We start from the raw sequence: 20875 nt of genomic DNA on the forward strand, positions 1-20875 counted from the left end.
ATTTCTATTGCTGCATCTTAAAGTTTCTTTTGTCATCCCCATTTTACTATTAATCCCACTCAATTACTTTTAAATTTTCATATATTGTAATTTTCACTTTTATAATTTCCATTTGGTAATTTTTAGTATTTTCTGTTTTTCTGCTGAAAGTTCCTATCTTTTTATTTTCATGAGCATATTTTCCTTGACATCCTTTATGTCTTTTTCATTCATGGTTAGAGTCACTGCTTTAAAACAAATCCTTGCCTGCTAATTTCAACATCTGGGTCATCTTGGGGTCAATTTCCATTGATTGTTCTTTTCTCTTGAGAGTGGGTCCCTATTTCCTATCTCTTTATAGTCAGGTAATTTTGGATGTGCACTGCCCATCATGAATGATATATTGTAAACACTCTGGATTATGTTATAATCTGAACAGGGTTAATTTTGTTGCTGTTGTTGTTTTGGCAGGCTCATATCTTGGCTGGAATCAAGTGCATAGTCTCCTACCCCACCCCACCCCCATAGTAGGTTGCAACTCAAGTCTCAGCCCAGTTCCTTCAGCCTTAGTTGAGTTGTTTGGAGTCTGCCCATGAATGCATGAATGAGCAAGAATATGAATGAGCCATGAATTCAAGGTTCAGAGGTGAGCCAGATACTTGGGCAGTTTATACACAGAATTTGGAGCAACTTCTGTCTTTCTCCTTCCTGGAATTTCTACTCTCACTTTCCAGCTACGATTGTTATCCCAAATTCTGTTCTCTAGTTATTCAGGGCAGTAAAACTTTTCATTTTTTACAGAATTTTAGTTGCCCTGCACGGCACTAATTGAGACCTCTTTGAGCTAAGCTAATGAGCTGGGAATTCATCAGTGATATTCTTGTCTTCCACATGTGGACTCCCTTCCAGGGTCTGCCTGCTCTAGTCACTCCCCAGGGCCCTCAGGTAGTCATTTTTTATAACCTCCCCCCTGCCCCACCAGAGTTTATAGTTGTCATTTATGGTAGAGTTAGTCAGATAGGAGCTCTCACCCATACTGGAAGTGGAAATCCCTATTTGTCTCATTGAAATGAACAATGCAAATGGTCCCATCTGAGAGATGGTAAAGCTGAGGGCAGGAGAGGAAACCAGGTCACAGTGTGTTTCTGGAAGAGCAATCAACTATGATTTTAAAGAAAAGGTGGGGGTTGGTGTCTTTCAGGGTAGAATCCTACAACAGACTGGCTCCTATGCAAAGCCTCTGTTTTGTGTGTTAGTAAATTGGGGATAATATTAGTATAGAGTCAATGTTCATGAAGTGCTTACTACGGCCAGTACTAAGCCCTTTAAAGGCATTATCTCTTTTAATCCTCAAGACAACTTGATGAGATTGAATTACATTTTTTTTTTTTTTTTTGCCTCTCACTGTTGTGGCCTCTCCCATTGTGGAGCACAGGCTCCGGAAGCGCAGGCTCAGCGGCCATGGCTCACGGGACCAGCCGCTCCGCAGCACGTGGGATCGTCCCGGACCTGGGCACGAACCCGTGTCCCCTGCATCGGCAGGCGGACTCTCAACCACTGCGCCACCAGGGAAGCCCGAATTACTTTTATCGGGAGATTTTTCAGAGGAAGAGTCTGAGGTTTAGTGAGGTTGAGCCCAAGGTGACACAGCTGTTTGCATGATTAATCAATAATAATAATAGCTCATATTTATTGAACTCAGGTGTATTGAGCTATTATCAAGTTGTAGATAATGTGCTAGGTACTCTACATGCATTATCTTATTTAATCCTCCCTACAACTCTAAGAGGTAAGTACTATTATTATCACTACATCTTTTCAGATGGAGAAATGGGGACAAGAAGAGGCTAAGTAACGTGTCCAATATCAAGTAATCTGGGATTTGAACACAGGCAGATTGGCTCCAAGCCCAACTGCTTAACCTCTACGCCCCAATGCCTTCTTGTTATGATACAACATCTAAAAAGGCTTATCACCTCATAGGTCCTCAAAGAGGCAAGCCCCCTTCCTCTTAGTATAATAAACACTGGATTGGATCTAAAGGAGTCCACAAAGCTGTGAGCTTCTCTGGTACATGCGCATGAGTGGTACCAGCGAATATCTATGGGGTCTAAATCAGCCCCAGAACCCACTTCCACTAATTCATCAGGCAACCCCAGCCTAACGTGCAAATGAGGAAATCCTCCTAAGCAGGAATAAACTGCAATAAACTGCAGAGGTTCCCTCATCCTGTTTCTCACTTCAAGTTTTGGATGCTGCAAGCCGGGTGAGCAGAGGTCCCAGGCGCTGTCCCGGGCAGCCCTGCATCCGAGAGCTACCATGAATCACTTCCAGACCATCCTGAGTCAGGTCCGGATGCTGCTCTCCAGCCATCGGCCGAGCCAAGTGCAGGCGCTTCTGGACAACCTGCTGGCAGAGGATCTTCTCTCCAGGGAGTACCACTACGCCCTGCTCCATGAGCCTGATGGTGAGGCTCTGGCCAGGAAGATCTCCTTGACCCTGATGGAGAAAGGAGACCCAGACTTGGCCCCCTTGGGGTGGATCTGGAGTGGGCTGCAGGCCCCGGCAGCCGAGAGGGACTCCGGCTACAAGGACCCTGGGGGTAAGTACCATCCCCTTTTCTCATGGAGCAACGCCTGGCTGTAGGCAGCTCAGGGATTTTCCCTCTTCTCTCTGAAAAGGAAGTCAATGTGATCATCCAGGTCCCAAGTTAGAAAGGCAGACTTGGACAGGAATCAAGGTCCCTGGTTGAGCTGGCAGGAGCAGTAAGTGCTTGGAGAGCTCAGGCTGTGATGCTGAGGGCACTGGAGAAACAGTGTGCTCCCCACTCTACTTAAAAGTAAACTGTCCACGCGGCCAAATGCCCACTTGGGTCACTCTCTGAGCCGCCTTGATACCTTAGGCATGATGCAAGGCACCGGTGAGGGGCACAGATGGACAAATCAGCTATTGCCTGCAAGTGGGGAAGACAGGTGCAGGCACAATCAGTGTGTGGAAAAATAGGTTGCCACGGAGAGGAAGGGCCGAAGAGCCGGGGAGCAGAGATTGCCATGTGTGTGTGCGCGTATGTGTGCATGCGTGCAAGAGTGCATGTGTGTGCAGGCGCACGTATGTGTGGGCATACGGTTGCATGTGTATGTACTTGTTTGTGCATGTGTGTGTATGTGTGCACATGTGTGTGTGTGCGTCTGGGTCATGGAGAGAGACAGAAACTGAAAGACAGACAGGGAGAGAGAGAAAGGGAGGGAGAGACAGGAGAGAAAGAGACAGAAATGGAGATGGAGAGAAGGAGGGAAGAAGGGAGGGAGGATGGGAGGAAAGAAGAGAGATGGAAAGAGGAAGAGAAAGAGGGAGATGGTGGGGGAAAGAGAGAGAGACAGAAGAGGAACCAGACTGCAGAGAGAGAGTGTCTTATTTTTTAAAAGTACTGATAGCAACTGATGCATCTTAAATCAGGAAAACAAGCCTATACCATACCGTTTCCACTCACACCCTTGGCTCCCCAAACATTTTAGGTCTTCCTTCCCAGTTCCAAAGAGGTTCTCACTTCAATGCAACCAACAGTCTTCCTAAAGACACACGTCTTTCAGTCTCCTCTGCGTAGATCTGAGCTTCTCCAATTTTGTGAGCTGGTGTCATAAACTCTAGTCCTTCTTGGTCCTTTCATGGCTCTGGAGTAACTTGAAACAAGATCATCACCATGATTCACATTTATTGAGTATTTACTGTGTGCCAGGCTCAGCCCAAGCCAGCAGGTAGTTCTCACATCCACCCTAAAGGCTTTGATGATCTCCAACCGTATTTTATGCAGAAAGAAAAAGCAGAGGCTGCCCAGAAGTGAGCAACCCCAGTCCCCAGCTGGGAAGTGGTGGAGGCTGGATTTGAAGGCAGACAAGCTTTTAGCCTCAATCTGACCTTGAGGGGTAAAAAAGCCCCTTGATGATTTTGCCATGGGTACCAGGGCTTTGAAGGTATTTCTCCAACTCTTCTGCCAAGATTCAAGTTTACATAGGGTTGGCTGTCCTCCTGGCTGAACTCTCACTCAGATGGTCTCTATCTATTCCTCGGACACATCTTTTACTCTCCCCCTCCTAACAGACCCCTGGGGGGCTGGGGCGTCTTTACCAGCTGAACGATCTCCCTGACTTCTTAATGGGAATGCAAGAGGCCTATGTGGTCGTTTCTTTTTTTTAACTTTTTATTTTATATTGGAGTATAGTTGATTAACGATGTTGTGTTAGTTTCAGGTGCACAGCAAAGTGGCTCAGTTATACATATACATGTATCTATTCTTTTTCAAATTCTTTTCCCATTTAGGTTGTTACATAATATTGAGCAGAGATCTCTGTGCTATACAGTAGGTCCTTGTTGCTTATCTGTTTTAAATACAGCAGTGTGTACATGTCAGTCCTAAAGATGATACCAGAAAACCACCAGAGCTCATCAATGAATTCGGTAAAGTTGCAGGTTACAAAATTAGTACACAAAAATCTATTGCATTTCTATACATTAACAATGAAAGATCAGAAAGAGAAATTAAAGAAACAATCCCATTTACCATCACAGCAAAAAGAATAAAATACCTAGGAATAAACCTACCTAAGGAGGCAAAAACCTATACTCCGAAAACTATAAGACACTGATGAAAAGAAATGGAAGACGACACAAACAACCTATGCGGTCTTGATGCGGGTGCAGATGCCAACTTCCGGGGATGTCAAAGCCTTCCTCCCTCCTTGACTCGCCCCCTGCAAACTGCAGGCTCCTTCATACCGCAGGCTACCCAACACCTCTGCCCTGCCCTCCTCTCTCGGCGAGGGCTGGTTCCTGTTATTAAACCCCATTTCCTCCCTGGGGACATAATATTTTTATTTCTGATCCCACGTGACTCTAGAAATGGAACTGGGCTCAGGGCGCTGTGGGCTTCAGAGGCTGGGAGACAAGGAAGGATAAATCGCTTCCTTTCCCCGTTGCTTACCTCCCCCTCTTCCAGGCCAGCTACCCCCAGGCATGAAAGACTCAACTGTAAGGACTACGGGCAGGTGTGCTGCTTTGGGGCAGAGAGAAGAAGCAGCCTTCAGAGGGGGAGAAAGGGAACTGGGGAAGAGAATTGTGGGGTTTGTAAATAAAGGGCACCGACTTTAGTTTCAACAGGGGTTCAGAAAAGGAAATCAGTATGTGACGTTTCTGTCACTCTCTCTACAACCCTATCAGGATCTGCACCCTCCGCCGCTCTAAACTCTGCACCGACTTCCCGTGTCACTCAGAGGAAAGCTAAATCTGGACGATTCCCACAAGGCCCTTCATGATCTGGCTTTCATCACTGCTCTGCTCCCATCCTGTACTCCTGCCTTCTCATCTTCTCCAGACGTGCTGGCACCCTCACTGTCCCTGGGACAGGACAGGCACGCTCTCTGCCACAGGACCTCTGCACGTGCCATTCCCTCCATCTGAACCACTCTTTTCTCCAGATATCCTCTTGGCCAACATCCTTGAATCCTTCAGATCTTTGCTCAGATGTCACCTTCTCAGGGATGCCTACCTTGATCATTCCATTTAGAATTGCAACTCCCCCTTCACACTCTGAGAAGTGGCCCCCTCCCCCATTGACACATTCACCTTCTATATACTTTACTCTTGTATTACATTTGTTGTTTGTTTGTTTTGGGCTGCACCACGAGGCTTGTGGTTTCTTAGTTCCTCGACCAGGGATTGAACTCGAGCCCTCAGCAATGAGAGTGCGGAGTCCTAACCACTAGACTGCCAGGGAAGTCCCTATGTTTGTTGTTTATTGTCTGACTCCCTCACCGGAAAATAAGCTCCCTGTGGGCAGGGATCTATGCTTTCATCACGGATGCATCCCAAACGCTTAACACAGTGCCTGGCAAAGGATAGGTGTGCGATATGTGTTTGTTAAATATTAGACTGAGGGATGGTAGATGGATGGATGGATGGGTGGGTGATGAGTGGATAGGTGGGTGGGTGGATAGGTGAATGGTTGATGGGTGGTGAATAGGTGAATGGGTGATGGATAGGTGGGTAGATGGTTAGGTGGATGGGTGATGGCAGTGTGGGTGGGTAGGTGGCTGGGCGATGATTGGATGGGGAATGGCTGGGTGGGGGGACAGGGAAATGGTTGATGGGTAGGTGGGTAGGTGGATGGGTGATAGGTGGGTGGGTGCGTGGTGGCTTGTGTAGTCCCATTACTCTCACTTTACAGGTAAGTACACTGAGGCACAGGGAGGTTAAGTGATTTGCCTCGCTCATAGCCTAGGAGTGGGGGGCTATGAGATATTGGATCTCATGAGTCTGGATCTCTCGCTGCACTTTCTGCTTGGCTGCCTCTTCTGCATAACCTAAAGGGATACCGTAAGTCTACCCAAAACAGGCTGACCACCTTCAAACTGAAACCAGCCCGATGATTCAGAAGTCACCTTTAGATATTATAATGCTTCAGTTGCAATTGTGTAGGAAGCCCACTTCTGGGGACGTGACCTTGGGGATTGACTCTACTGCACAGAGCAGCACATGTGCGTCCTGCCCATAGGCAAGCTCGGGGGAGGCCCAAGAGTCCTGACAGAGCTCCGCAGCCTGACTGGGGAAGCAAAGCAAACACTCAGGCAGTCTTTGGCTGACAGCGGCTGACAACACCTGGAGGACAATCAGATGCCAGAGAAGAGAGATTTTAGATGGCAGTGATGGAAAAAGAACCAGGCGGGAAGCCGGACAGCTCTGGTTCTGAGGCCATGCTCTGCTGCTGCTTACCAACTGTGTAACCTTGGCCACATGCCTGAACCACTCTGACCCTCGGTTTCTTCATCTCTAAAATGGGAGTGGTGATATAAACCTCCCAGGGTTATAGTGAGGGTTAAATGAGATGGTAACTGGTAAACCATCCAAGGCGGTTCTTGGCAGATAACTCCAGGAATATTGGACAGGGGGCAGATATACCAGGGGTTTGAGTCTGCAGTCTCACTGGGGCCCCCATGCCATATCTAGACAGCTACTCCAGTGCTGAGTGCTTGGTGCTCTGTGCATCTGAGAAATGGGCCAATGTGCCCCCAACCCTCAAGTTGGCACGTTAGTTAAGCACATGGGCTGTGGCCTCCATGCCAGCTGTGACTCCCTGATTCCAAGGGCTATGACAGTGAGCCCTTCCTGGGACCCCTCTGGGCCTCAGTTTCCGCACCTGTAAAATGGAGGTGATACTAGCATCCAGAGTGGCTATTCTGAGAATTCAGTGACATCATCCAGAATAAGGCACTTGCATTCTTGGCAAGAGGAAAGCTCGTTCTGACTCGTCAGCCTCGAGGGTGGCAGTTGGGGCAACCACAGACCCAAGGCGCACAGAAGGATGACTGGGGGCAAGGTCAGAGCCAGCCGACCCCAGCTTGTGAATGGAGGCACAGCGGTGCTTCTGGGGTGAGCTTTCTCAGAGGCTGTAGGACGCCCCTGCTATGGTTTTATATATTATTGTTTTCCTCGGCTTTCCTTTGCTGGTTTGTCGCTCTATGTCTTCACGATGTGGTACTTTTGCCCGTGAAGACTCTGTTCTAGGAACCACAGAACAAAGACTCCTTCTAGGATGTTGCCTGATTTATTGGAAAGGGAGGGACACACCCCAGGCTGCTAAGCTCTTCCTCCTACTTCCTTCCCCATTTGCTTCTTAGGATGAGAGTCCTCAGAGCCAGGAATCAGAGGGGAGGGGGGCAGCGCCCTCCCTTTCTCTGACACCTTCCTTTCCCCAAACCTGTTCCTGCTCTGATCCCTGATCAGGGAGTCTCCGTGGACTCCTGGAAGGAGATGTGTTGGCAAGGACCACTTGTTTCTTCACCTTGAGTAGCTTCCCATCTAGTCAGACCTACTTCACCTTCACCCGCAGGAGCCGCAGCAGTAGAAGCACCTGCATTGGAAGTTGGCACGTCCCCATGGGTTTTCCCAGGCTGACCAGTGGCCTGTTCTATACTCAGCTTGGCTCCAAGTCTGGCACCTGACTCAACCAGGAACTGTTTCTGTTCTTTGTTGTTACCTTGAGCACCTCACCTGTGTCCTTACTTACCATTTATTGGTCTCTCCACCTACCTGCCCATCCACCTACCTGCCTACCGTCAAACTACCTGGTCTACTTAACCACCTACTAATATCTACTTACCAATTCAACAACTTACATCTACTATCTACTTCTATCTACTTATCAATTTATCAATCTTTCATTTATCTGACTGCCTGTATATTTATGTACCAGCATACTTACCTGCATTCCTACCTACTAATCCACTTGTACCTTTGCCCACGGACAGGCCTACATTCTCAGATACCTTCCTACCTGCCTAATTTGCCTACATACCAGTGTTTTTCTATCTATTCACCCACCTCTCCACCGATCTCTTTTCCTTTCTTTCTCACCTCCTTTCTTCTCTCCTCCTTAAGCATTTACTTAGCATCTGCCAGAAATGAGGGGGGTGGTCACAAACAAACATAAGAAAAGACACTTAAAACTTAGTAAGGTAGGACTCTCCGTCCATGTGGAACTTGTCTGCCTTGATCATTCAAATCCAAACGCCATCCATTCGCTCAACCAATCTTGGAGTCCTGTGTCTTTTAAATAAGAAAATCAAACACAGTAAGACAGACATTAAGGACCTTGTGACCTAATCAGAGGCAGCGGGGGGGATACTCATGAAACAGGAAGTTCACCATGTATTGCCAAATACGCGGCAGCAAGTTTGCTAAAAATGAGTAGGGCAGGAGGTTGTTGTCAGCTGGAAAGGTGATGAAAGCGGGAACTTGGGCATTGAAGGATGGCTAAAATACAGCCTGATGGGAGGAGGCAGGAGGGTGGTCCTGGGGTTGGGGGGAGGGTGGGGGACCCTCTGCTTGAGCAGAAGTACATAGGTAGGGCCCAGCTGCAGCAAGGGGTGGCAAGCTTTCAGGAATCCTACTTGTAAGACCAAGTTCCCCCATCTCCTCTCCCTGGTACTTGGCAGGGGGCCCCAGACTGGTAACTTGAACAACGCTTCTGACTGCAGCTTTGTCATGCTGGATCCTGACTTGAGACAAAGGGATTTGGGTGCCCAGGGCAAGGCTGGCCTCAGCAGCGCTGAGAGGGGCCCTCCGTCAGAAGGGAATTGGCTTTATCCCGGGCTCTGGAGAATGGTCACCACCTCTAGGGGAGTTTTGAAGAGGAGCCTCAGCAGGCACGCAGGATGCTTTAATAGGAAGATACCCTGGGGTTGGCTTAGCCCCTCTGCCCCCACTCAGTCCTGGAGGCCTGTCACTCCAACTCAGCAACCCCTCTCCTCACCTCCACTGCCTCTGCTGGAACTCAGACCGCCATCGGCTCCTGGCAGGGCGCCATGGCGCTCCTCCCTGGTCTCCATATACGAGGCCCTCCTGGTGCTGATTTACGGCCTCTACCATCAGTTAAAACACAGGCTAGCACGCGGTCACCCTGCTCAGAAACGCCAGCAGGACCAGATTCAGGTCTTGTGGAGTGTGGGTCTGGGGCGGGGGCAGGTGAAGGAGGACATGGGGAGACCAGGTAGCAGACTGCTGCTGTGGTCCAGGTGAGAGATGAGAGCATCCAAGCAGGTGTACCCCAGGCCCAGGGGACTCTCATTCCAAGCTCGGCCCTGCCACGAAGCTGATTCAGAGCTGCCTCGGCCACGGCCATCAGAGCTGGCTCCCTCTGAGGACAGGAAGTTGGCCTCACTGAATGGCCAGGTGTGCCTCTCCCCGGGCACATCAGGTCAGAGGAAGATGAAACTTCTTGGGACTTCTCATATTCATCATGTCTGTTTTGTTAGCCTAACTAAGCAAGATTGTTTCAAATTGACTCTCAGCTTTCTTATTTGTCTGCCTACTTACCCCCCTGGGACTTCTGACAGCAGCAACTGCTTCAAAAATAATCACCATACAAATATAAGCATCATTATCCCCATTACACACATGGAGAAACTGAGGCCCACACAAAGGAAGTGAGGGGTCCAAGGTCACCCATCCGCTAATAACCACGGGGGCTGGACCATAGCGCTTCAGACTCCCAATCCAGTGTTCTTTCTGTAAAAATGAAGTCATTGTTTCCCAATCGTCATTCATTTTGGTACCACCCTCATGATTTCTTTTCACCACCTACATTATTCTTAGCTGGACAGTTGTTGTTTTTTTTTCCAAACTACTCACATTTTTTTTTCAACTTTATTTCCCAAGGAAAGTTTATGTCCACCATAAATGAAAAAGAATGCCACACATAGAAGGTAACTATGAAACAGGAGAGCAGAATAACGTTATTCCATTCTAGCCAGACACTGATGTCTACGGAAGGCTTGAGGCTGGGGGCTGCTCTCTGTGAAATGGGTGGATCACGCATTAGAAGAGGTGTTAAAAGCTCCTTAGCCCCAAACTGAGACTTTCTTCTCAAGGTTTCCAGGAGCCTGGGCAGAGGGTTAAAAGGGCGCTAACTTTCTCCCTGCGTGAGACTGACAGTCTCTCCGCCACATCTAGGTGGTACCCCCAAACCACGCGGCTATAAGTATACCATATTTGGGGGTAAGACCTTTTTATGTGTAATTTATGTTTTAGTCCAATGTTCTTAGAATAAAAATGATGAGTGGACCACTCGTGTTCTCCAAGGAAATTCAGGGCAATTTGGTGTGGGGGTGGGATGGTGGATGGGAGTGGAATCCCGGGAGTTTGCTGGAAGCTAGTTCAGCTTGTCTTGAGGCATTTGTGGGGCTCTGACCACGGCCCCATCCTGCAGAGGATGGCAGATATTGGCAGCTGGCACCAGCGTGGCTCCACTGTGGTTGCCGTTATTTCAGAATGTCAGCGTGTTGAAGACCCTCCAATAGACAACTCATAACCTTCTGAGGTCGGTCACCGATTTGGTCCAAAACAAGGAACTGAAATTAACATTAGGTGCAAGTCCGTGTTTAAGGGAGCATGGGCAAATTAGAGCATGTCTAGATGCGAGAAATCTGACAGCTCAGACCACCTGGTAGGGTGAGAATTTTCTGCTGGTCCCTTACTTGCTTCCTTTGCATGTTTACTTAGGCTTGGCAGGCTCCAGACTTTTGTAGGGAGACTGGTCAGAGATGAGGCTGCCTGCTTCTGAGCTGGGCATCCGAAGGCATAGCTGGGCGGACTGAGGGCAACAGGAGGGGCTGCCAGAGTCCGGGAGCTGCTGCCTCACTCTGTTTCTCACACCATGCGTTGCCTGGCTACGCGCCCAGCCGGGTCCTACCTGCCAGAGCCCCAAGGTAAAAAGGCGGGTGGAAGACGTTGGGGCTGAGAACGCTTCTTGATTTAGGGTGACGTCTCAGCTCGTCCCGCCGTCCCAAATTGTCAGAGACATTGCTCTGAACTGGAGTGTGAGGGTGGCGAGAGGGGTCTTTGTCCTGCTGGGGCTTTTGGAAGAAGTGAGGTGGTTTGCCATTTCCTTCCACTGAGGGACATTCGGTCTGCCCAGATGCCTGGAATGTAAGAGGGCTTTATCAGCCTGAAGGGTACTAAAGGGCTGACTTTCACGGGGCGTGTTGTTAGCTCTCAGCATTCATGACCCGGCTAGGCCAACCACAAGTTCCTCTCTCTGCCAGGTAAACACTGAGGAGCTCGCCCTTGAAGGGTGGAACCCCTGCCAGATCCACCCCATCCCCGGGAAGCCAGAGTCAGCCCCTTGGTCTAGATGTTGAGCCCCAGCTGGTGAGCAATACAGTCACCTGGACCGATGCTGCCCTCTCCCCAGTTTCCAAACGGTGTTTGGGGGGAAAAGTGGGGGACAGGGGACAGATGTGAGAGACAGCATAGCACAGACATCTGGTACCAGCTCTGAAGGCAGCACGGCAGGTTTGAATCACAGCTGCACTGTTGCCTGGGTGTGAAGTGACACTGAACAAGTCCCCAACCTACTCTGAGTCTGTTTTCCTGGGCTGTTAAATGCGATTAGGGGGAAACTCTTATTACAAGACAAAGGTGAGGAATCAAAGGGTCTAGCGCAGTGCCTGGTGCATTGTAGGATCTGAAGACACACATAGGAGCCCGTTATTAGTGTGGTTGAGACTGTAGGACTCCTCTTCACAGATGCTGCTAAAATGCGAGGCTTCCTCTGAACCTGCAGATGGATGACAAGTTTGCCAGCTCTGTTGGTTGCAGCCAGAGCTTGTTGGGGGAGTTTTCCAGGGGGAGAGAGAGGTCAGAAGTCACCTTGACCCACCCCTCCCTCAATACCAGATGAGGAAATCCAAGCCTGGGAAGGGAGGTGACCTCCCCAAGGTCTCAGGGTGGATGGAGCAGGGGTCCAGGACCTCTGGAAGAGGAAGGGTGAGAGGAAGGCAGCTAGGAGGTGTGTGGTGATGGGAACTCAGGGCTGCCAGGGCTGAATTTCCAGCCAGGGAAGTTCCTTGAGGAATTTTCTCTTCCTCCCAAGGGCATCCGGCTTCCCAGGAGTGAATGGCTCGGCTTCCCAGGAGTGAATGGCTCAGCGAGCAAGCCCCTGTGCCCTGCAGGGGTGGTTTGCCAGCTTCAAGGTGGGGCTGAGGTGGAGGGAAATTGAGGGCCAGACAGGGGTGGATGAGCTCCCTGCAAACCAGGGCTTGTATATCATATGCGTACGGGCAGGCTGCCTCCTCCAAAGCTGGGCACTGGCCATTTTTAGGAACTGATTAGACTCTCCAGGGAGTGTGGGGGCTGGACTAGGCGCTTCTGAGAAAGCACATGGCAGGCGCAGCAGGAGGAGGCTCGGGTGCCTGTTTACTCCCCAGCTTGGGCTGGCCCAAGCCCCTTGCTGCAGAGAGAAAGTGAAAGAGAAAAAGGGCAGCCACAGTGGGTGGAGCTGGGGTGGCCAGGCGACTGCTCTCCCCAAGCTTGCTCGCTCACCGCAGCCCCAGAGCTGGCGGGAGGGAGAAGCCACTGGCAGCGCGCGGGAGTCCAGGGAACAGCGGTAGGTAACCAAAGTCCCCTTAGCAGCCCCTGAAGTGGGGCTGGGAATAGAGGTTCAGAGACTGGTAGCTACTTGCCTGAGATCACATAGCAAGGCTGGGAGGAGGAGGAAGGTAATGTGCGGAGTGCACACCCTAGAAACTCCTCGTTTCCAGCATCCCTGGAAGGATTCCACGCAGGAACTGGGAGCGGGGAACCCGGAGCTGGGCTGCTTTGCCCAGAGCACCGGGGCCCAGGGGAGGCGGCAGGGAGAGCCGGTGGGAGCGGCAGCGTCTGCAGAGAGATTGGGACACAGAAGGAGCACGCAGAGAAGGGAGGCGGTGTGGCCAAACGATCAGTAGGCAATCTCCCTGCGCGTCCTAGAATCTGAAGAAGCGCCTAGGGCTGCGCGGAGGGAGACACAGACTTTTCTTCTATGGGGAACCTAGGACCGGGGCTGCCCTTCTCTGAGCCTCAGCTTCCCTCTTGAATCACGTTCCCGCACTGACTCAGGAGTCTGGGTACCCGGCCCTCTTGGTGGGGTCCCCAGCGCAGGGAGGGCTATGGGGAGACATTTAAATGCCGGATTGGAGAAATCCTCACTTCTCTTTTACCGTCTTGGCGGGCAGGGTCTTTCCTGGACTGTGTTTGACAGTCCGCATCTCTACCGCAAGTTGGGGTCCTGAGCCACATCCTCTAAGGAGAGAAACTAGGGGCCTCCGGAAAGGGATTGGGGTGGGGCTGTCCGGGGTCCCAGCATATCAGAATTGGAGCCACCATGTCTAGCTCTGTCTGGGACCCTTAAAACCGCAGTTCTCGCTTGAGTCCCACAGCATCTCTCTCCACCCTAGGTGACACATGGGAGGGGACATAAGTGCCCCACCTCCAATTGCGGCCAGGAGTTCCTAAATTTGGCAGGAAGTCTTCCATCTATGTGCCACTCCACCCCCCCCCCCCCAAAAAAGAAATACCATTCCCAGCCAATCAGAAAGTTAAGGAAATTAGTGCTTCTTGCTCTAGGGCCTGGTGGAGCTGAAAGTGGAGAAGATGAGACCCCAGCAAATCATCACTTTCCAAATCCCAGCCTGCCTTAGGCAAGGACCTGGCCTCCAAGATCCCAGAATATGGAGTGGAAGGGTCCTCAGAGACGACTGAGCCAGGGGGTCCCAGGCTTCCCACACGTGGGAATCACCCAGAAGGCTGTTTAGAGTGCAGGTTCCCAGCCCCCACCCCCAGATCCCATTGACTGGGCCTGGGGTGGCGCTTCCAATGGCAGGTTAACTGGCTATGGGATGTGTGTGTGTGTGTGTGTGTGTGTGTGTTTCCTATCTCAGAGGTCCAGAGGTCATACATACATTGAAAGGCACTGAGGTCCAACCCCAGTACCTACTCCATGTTACAAAACCTCTGGGGACTTCCTGGGAGGTTCTGTCGAAGTCCACATAGCCAAGTTATTAGCGGAACCAGGATTTGAAACCAGGTCCACTGAGAGCCCATCCAGTACCTGGGCGGAGGTGTGAGCCTCCACAAATACAGGGCGGGTCCTGGATAGTCGGAGGGAGACTTGTTGATACAGCAAAGTCTGTCTGATGGCTGGGACCTGGCATCTAGTACCTTGTGGAGAGTAGAATCAGAAAATTAACACAGCGACCCTGCTCCAAGGTCTGGGGTCAGTCTTGGGCAATCAGGGAAGTGGCCTGAGGGAGAGGGTAAAGCTTAGGTACTTGGCTTTCAGACTTGGCATCCGTCACCCTGAGTAACTGACTTCCCCTCCCGAGGGGCATCTATAAGATAAGACACGAGTGCTTTCTTGATGATTTCCTGACCTGCACAGAAGCACTTTGCAAAAACCACCAAAGAATACACGTGTGCCTGGTGTAACCCTTACAGATTCTAGAGGGATCGTTTAGAACGATCTGAGAGGTCGTCATTGGGCACACGTCCCTTGTGTTTCCAAAGACTTTGGCGCATACGTGATCCGTGGTCCAAGGACAATTCTCAGAGAAGCCTTGATTGACACTGGGTCTCATAGGGAGGACATTGGTGCTTTTCTGATTCTCTTTTAATCCTCCTTTTTTTGTGAGTAGGCATGATGACAGCACTCTAATACTAATGTTTCTTTTTAACAAAGTGGGAGGGCAGCTGACATTAATTTGATAACAGTGTTTTGCTTTCAATGGCAAATGAGACTGCAGTTTTTGTTTTGGGGGTTTTTTTCATGCAAGGTAGTGAAAGAAAGTTTTCATCTTTTTTAAACACAAAATTTAGCAAGGTAATCATGTTTAAGTGTACAATTCAACGGCATTAAGTACATTCATGATGTTGTGCAGCCGTCACCACCATCCATCTCCCAAACTTTTTCATGGTCCAAGCTGAAACTCTGTCCCCATTAAGCACTAACTCCCCATTCTCCCCTTGCCCCCGGGCCCTGGCAACCACCCTTCCACTTTCTGTTTCTATGAGTTTGACCACTCTAGGTGACTCACATAAGTGGAATTATACATTTGTTCTTTTGTGTCTGGCTTTTTTCACTTGGCATAACATCTTCAAGGTTCAACCATGTTGCAGCATGTGTCAAAACTTCATTCCTTTTTATGGCTGAATAATATTCCATTGTGATCCATTCATCTGTCAGCGGACACTTGGGTTGTTTCCATCTTTTGTCTTTCGTGAATAGTGCTGCTACAAACATTTGTGGACAAGTATGTATTTGCATCCCTGCTTTTAATTCTAGAAAATTTTCTTTTAAAATAAATATGTTTGGGTTTTTTTCAAGTTAATTTAAGGGAAATGCTTGGGTAAATTATACAACAGGTGGTATGCAGATAGGACCAAAAAAACTGTAAAGGAGGCAGGCGAATGTCTGAAGTTTGGAAGACTCTGGATTAGTGGAAAGACCTAGTAGCTCTTGTAACAATCTAGGCTCGGGGGATGGGGCTACTAGGTCAAGGGGATGGCTGCTGAGGGACTTTTGGAAGCAAAAATACAGGAACTGGGGACCAACCTAACCTAAGCGCCGAGTCTTGGGGTTTCCAGCTGGGGAGAAGTAGAAAGGTGGTAGAAATGCAGGGTCTGGAAGGTTCCCTTGGAGGAAGGAAAAGCCATAGAGCCATGCAAACTGAGAGGCAATGTCTTCTCGGCAAGTGGAAACTCAGGCCGCCTTGGAAATAAAACCTATCTAAGTTCTCAGTCACCACAAGGCAAGTGTGTGTATGTGAGTGTGTTGGACGAGGGGGTGCCCAGGGGCGATGCTCATGTAAAAATACAGATTTCTGGACCCCACCCCAGACTTACGGTCAGAACCTCAGGGGGTGAGGTCCAGCTGCCGTGTGTTTAGCACCCACTTCAGGCAATTTTGATTCACAGCCAAGCTTGCTAACTGTCATCAGATGCTGGCCGGCAGGGCTAGGATGTGATTTATTTACCTCGGAGCCTCCAGCATGGAGCGAAGGACCTGCCGCAGGCTTAGGTGCCGTGTTAGGCCAAGCTGGGGGTTAGGACTGGATTTGGGAGCCTGGCTTTGCTAACTGCAGCCACAAGCCCCTCATTCCGCACTCCAGCACCCAGCTCAGGTTTTCTTCCAGGAAAAACTTGTTGGACTCCTTTTCGGCTCACCGACCGCAGCTGGGAAGGTTGGGGCTTGCAGAGGGAAGGCCACGAGGAGGTCAGGGAGGCTTGCGTTCTGGTCAAGCGCTGGGGCCCCCTCCTCCCCTGGCTGCAGCTCTTCCAGCTGTCTCCGCCCTCCTCCCCTCCCCCTCCCCCCAGGCCCATCAGGCCCCTCAGCCCTAGTAACTGTGCCATTTACAGGCACTGCGCTCAGCAGCCAAGCTTGTCTTGTTTGAGTTCCAAGATTTTCCAAGTTGTGATGAGGTGGATGTCCTCCAGGGAGTCCAGAGAAGATAGGTGCCTTGCCCAAGGGCTCAGAGGTGGTCTCTGTGGGGTCTTTTGTGGGCTTCCGTATGATTTCCAGGCCCTACCTGAGGAAAAACAGAGCCAAGTTGTCTCAGGTGGGGTTCCCTGGGAAGCAGACTTAGAGGTGGAGATTTGCACATGGGACGTTTATTGGGGAGAGGTCTCCAGGTTGGGGAGAGGGCCCCTGGGGGAAAGGGAAGAAGCAGCATTGGGCAGAGTGAGGAGTTGGGCTGCAATACAGTCAAAAGAGAGGTCTCAGCCGATCCCGTGGGGAGGGCTGAAGCTGGGATGGCCAGGGTTATCCCAAATTGAGACTCCCAGACCAGACCTTTGCATGCCTACAGGCAGCAATCACTGCATGTGGGTACAGTGATTGGAAAAGGGTGTGACTTTGGGCTATTCCCAGAGAGGTTGAGTTGTTTTTGTTTGTTTGTTTGTTTGTTTTTTCGGCCACACAGCGTGGCATGCAGAATCTTAGTGACCCCACCAGGGATCCAACCCACGCCCCCTGCAGTGCAAGCATGGAGTCTTAACCACTGGACCACCAGGGAAATCCCCCCAGAGAGGTTGAGCTGTGACCTGTGAGCCTGTTGCCCTCTAGCAGTTGGTCCTTAAGGGACTGTAGCACACCACAGAATCTACCACATTTTTTTTTTGAAATTGTCAAATCAGAGAGCATCTGGTGGCCAAGGCTTAAACTGTCATCTGGAGTTGTCTTTTTTACTGTCTTCTGTGCAGGCCCTTTTGGGGAGGGGTGGGTTCTGCTTCCCCACCCCCACCTCAACCCCATCCCCTTTAATTGAATAGCTCCATTATCACCTGTTCTGGGATTTGGGCTCCTTGTACAATTTCATTTGAAAGCCGCTGTTCTAGCATGACATTCTTATTTAACAGATGAGGCCGCTGGGGACCAGAGAGGGAAAGGGGCTTGCCCAGGGTCACATAGCCTGTCAGGTGCAGAGCAGGGCGCAGATCTCAGGTCTCACGACTCCCTGTGTGGATCCTGTCTCACCAGTCTGTTGTAAACTCAGCGATCCGTAGCTGCATCAGTCCATTTCCTCTGCCCTCACTCCAACTGCTGAGAAGCTCTGTGGAGAGGAGTGGAGCCCATCCTGCTTCCATTTCCAGCTTTCCTGCTCTGAGACCCCTTTATCCGGGAACAGGCTAGTCTCAGCCCAGAGAGGCTGGAGAGCTATGATGGAAATGCCAAGATCCTTGAGGGGGCTGGAACTGAGGAGGGCGAGGTGAAGCAGCAGGCTAGGTCCAATGGGGAATAACTCTTTGTGCCCTGTGGTTCCCAGACAGCTTATTTCCTAATCCCTTTTCAGTCTGAGCTGGTGCCAGAGCTGGGGAAACATACCCAGCACCCCAGATACCACAACTCCCATGCTTCCTGCTCCTTGCTTTGTGGAACTGGCCAGTTTGGGCACTCAGGGCCAGTCCCCTCCAAGCCTTTCTTTTGGAAGACACCCTCATGTGCGTCCCAATCCCACCATGGGGCAGGACAGAATTCAGCCCTGCCTTTCCCTTCCCCAATCACCCATCCATCCCATTTCCAGCAGATCAGAGATAGACATGACCTTAGAAGGCCTGCAGGCCAACAGTTGCAAACCCAAATACCTAAGGGGCCGTAACTGTGCCCAATGGGACCCAGCAGAATGCAATAGGGAGCAGTGGGGTCTTTGGCAACAATTAATTGTATATTCTATATGGAGACACTGCGATGGTAATTAAGACACACATATACACACACAAATTGTCTTGGGAAACAAAATACCTAGGCCTGTAGGCCTGAGTCACTCTTCATTTTGAATCCGCACTCCAAGCCAATCCCCCTTCGGTGCAGAGGAGGAGCCTACGGTCAGAGTCAGGCACCAAAGCCACCCAATTACAGTATTTCAAGACCTCTCCTTGTTGTGTCTGCTGGCTCCTACTACATTGGAAGATGTAATAGGAGACACACACACACACACACACACACACACACACACACCTTCCAATCTCCCCGCCTGGAGGAGAAGTGACTAGAACCTCCAGCTGCCTTCCAGCCCCATTGCCCCTCAGCATTGCCAAATACCTTAGTCTCCACTCTGTCTCTTGTGACCTCCACAAGCCTCTCCAGGAAGTGAAAGTCTTGAGTGAGACCAGCAGTTTCCGGAAGTCCTCTCTGCCTCATTTTCCTGGGTTGCCCCTACTGGACCAGCAACGGGGGCCAGAGTGCTAGGGCTTCCTCCTCTACAGATGGTGCCCACCTTTCCCTGTTCATCTCCAAGTCCTGCACGTTCTCATCTCCTCCCCCAGGACTGGGGGCTCCTGGGCCCAAATCCCCCCATCCCTGGACAGCCTACAGGGTGGCAAGAGTGCAGCTTTCTTCCTTTTTGAGCATCTACATGTGTCAGGCCTCTTTTGGTGAGCCACAGAAACACAGAAGCCCCGTGAGGCGTCCATCATTTTGGGTTTGGTTTGGTTTGGTTTCTTTTTAACTTCAGGAGCCTTTCAATCTTCAGTTAACTTCATATCTCAATTCGCAGTACACTATGATCTTTGGTCCACGTGAGGCATCTCTCTTAGTTAATTTCCGTTTCCCCCATTCTCTTTCTTCTTTCTGGGCACCCATTCGAATGCACTCAGGGTGTATCCTTTTGTTTGCATGTGTTCTTAAATACGTGTTGCTTTTTTTATGTGCCTGTGTGTCACTCTGCACATCTAGAATTGGGCTATCAGAGCTCATTCTGCTTCTTACTTTTTCACTCTGTACTATGTTATATTTTTTTTAAGATTTGTTTTGGATGTGGCATTTTTAACATCTTTATTGAATTTGTTACAATATTGCTTCTGTTTTATGTTTTGGTTTTTTGGCCACGAGGCATGTGGGATCCCAGCTCCCCAGCCAAGGATTGTATCCACACCCCCTGCACCGGAAGGAAGAGTCCTAACCACTGGACTGCCAGGGAAGTCCCTGTACTATGTTATTAAGATCCACCTCCATGTTCATTTGGTCTGTTGCTTCTAATTATTGCTCCATCCTCTACAGATTGCAGCAGCTGCTTTGTACTGTCCTTCCCCTAGCAATAGACACCCAGGTGGCCTCCAACTCCTGGTCACCACAAATAGCACAGCGGTGAGCAACTTCAGATGGGTGTCCTTGTGGAGCTGGGGGAGCATTTCTTTGGTATGTATATACCCAAGAATTGAATCACTGGGTTGTAGGATCTCTGCATCCTTAGGTATTCTAAGTGGTACCAGGCTGTTCTGCAGGTGGCCACACACATCCACTCCCACCAACCCCTTGGTGTTGCCCAGCTTTCTAATTTTTGCCAGTTGTACAGTGGCAAGTGACACCTTGCTGCTCTCATTCTGGAACTTACATCTTAGTAGCACTTCTTGGCTATGTCGCTTTAAGCAAGTCATAGCAACCTACTGAGATTGACACTATGCCACCTAAAGGCAATAGATTCCACAACTCAGAGAGGCTGAATAACTTATCTGAGGTCTAACAGTTAGTGTGGAACTGTAATTTGAACCCAGAGTTCACACTCTTTTTTTTTCTTTCTTTTTTTTAGTTTTTTGCATACGCGGGCCTCTCACTGTTGCGGCCTCTCCCGCTGCGGAGCACAGGCTCCGGATGCGTAGGCTCAGCGGCCATGGCTCACGGGCCCAGCCGCTCTGCGGCATGTGGGATCTTCCCGGACCGGGGCACGAACTCATGTCCCCTGCATCGGCAGGCAGACTCTCAACCACTGCACCACCAGGGAAGCCCCCCAACACACTCTTAACCACTGTACCATTATCAACACATTTTGTCTCTTTTCTAAGATATCATCCGGGTCTACACTGCAAGCTTCTTGTCAGGGGCTGTGTTTTAAACCTCTCTAGGGCCCCCGGAGAACTGAGCCCAGTGACTTTCTTACAGGGGATGCTCAGTAAATCATTGTTTTATAGGTTTGGAGAGAAAAAAAGTGCAAGGTGTCTTGTTGAGTTTATCTGGAGGGCTACAGGGTGCAAGAAGCAAAGAGGAACTTGTTTGATCCACAGGGTTGCTGACTGGGGGCTGGTTGTGGTAGATAAG

General features: G+C 50.2%; 1 protein-coding gene across 4 annotated transcripts in view; it reads left to right on the plus strand.

The window, feature by feature from the left end:
- Positions 1-1876: 1876 nt before the first annotated feature.
- CIITA (class II major histocompatibility complex transactivator) overlaps positions 1877-20875 on the plus strand; it is a gene marked incomplete at its 5' end in the record, with an annotated part of 48578 nt that continues 29579 nt past the window's right edge. For 2 of the 4 annotated variants that reach the window (XM_079944072.1, XM_079944073.1), the window contains one exon: positions 12892-12916. Coding sequence is in view for 2 of the 4 variants with exons in the window: in XM_079944070.1 (XP_079800196.1) it covers positions 2299-2581 (283 nt within the window). Of the gene's footprint in view, positions 2582-11185; positions 11238-12891; positions 12917-20875 lie in introns of those variants that run through there. The other 2 variants (XM_079944070.1, XM_079944071.1) reach the window with 2 other exon arrangements.

The sequence above is a fragment of the Stenella coeruleoalba genome, assembly GCF_951394435.1.
Source record: "Stenella coeruleoalba genome assembly, chromosome: 15".
Classification (NCBI taxonomy): Eukaryota; Metazoa; Chordata; class Mammalia; order Artiodactyla; family Delphinidae; genus Stenella; species Stenella coeruleoalba.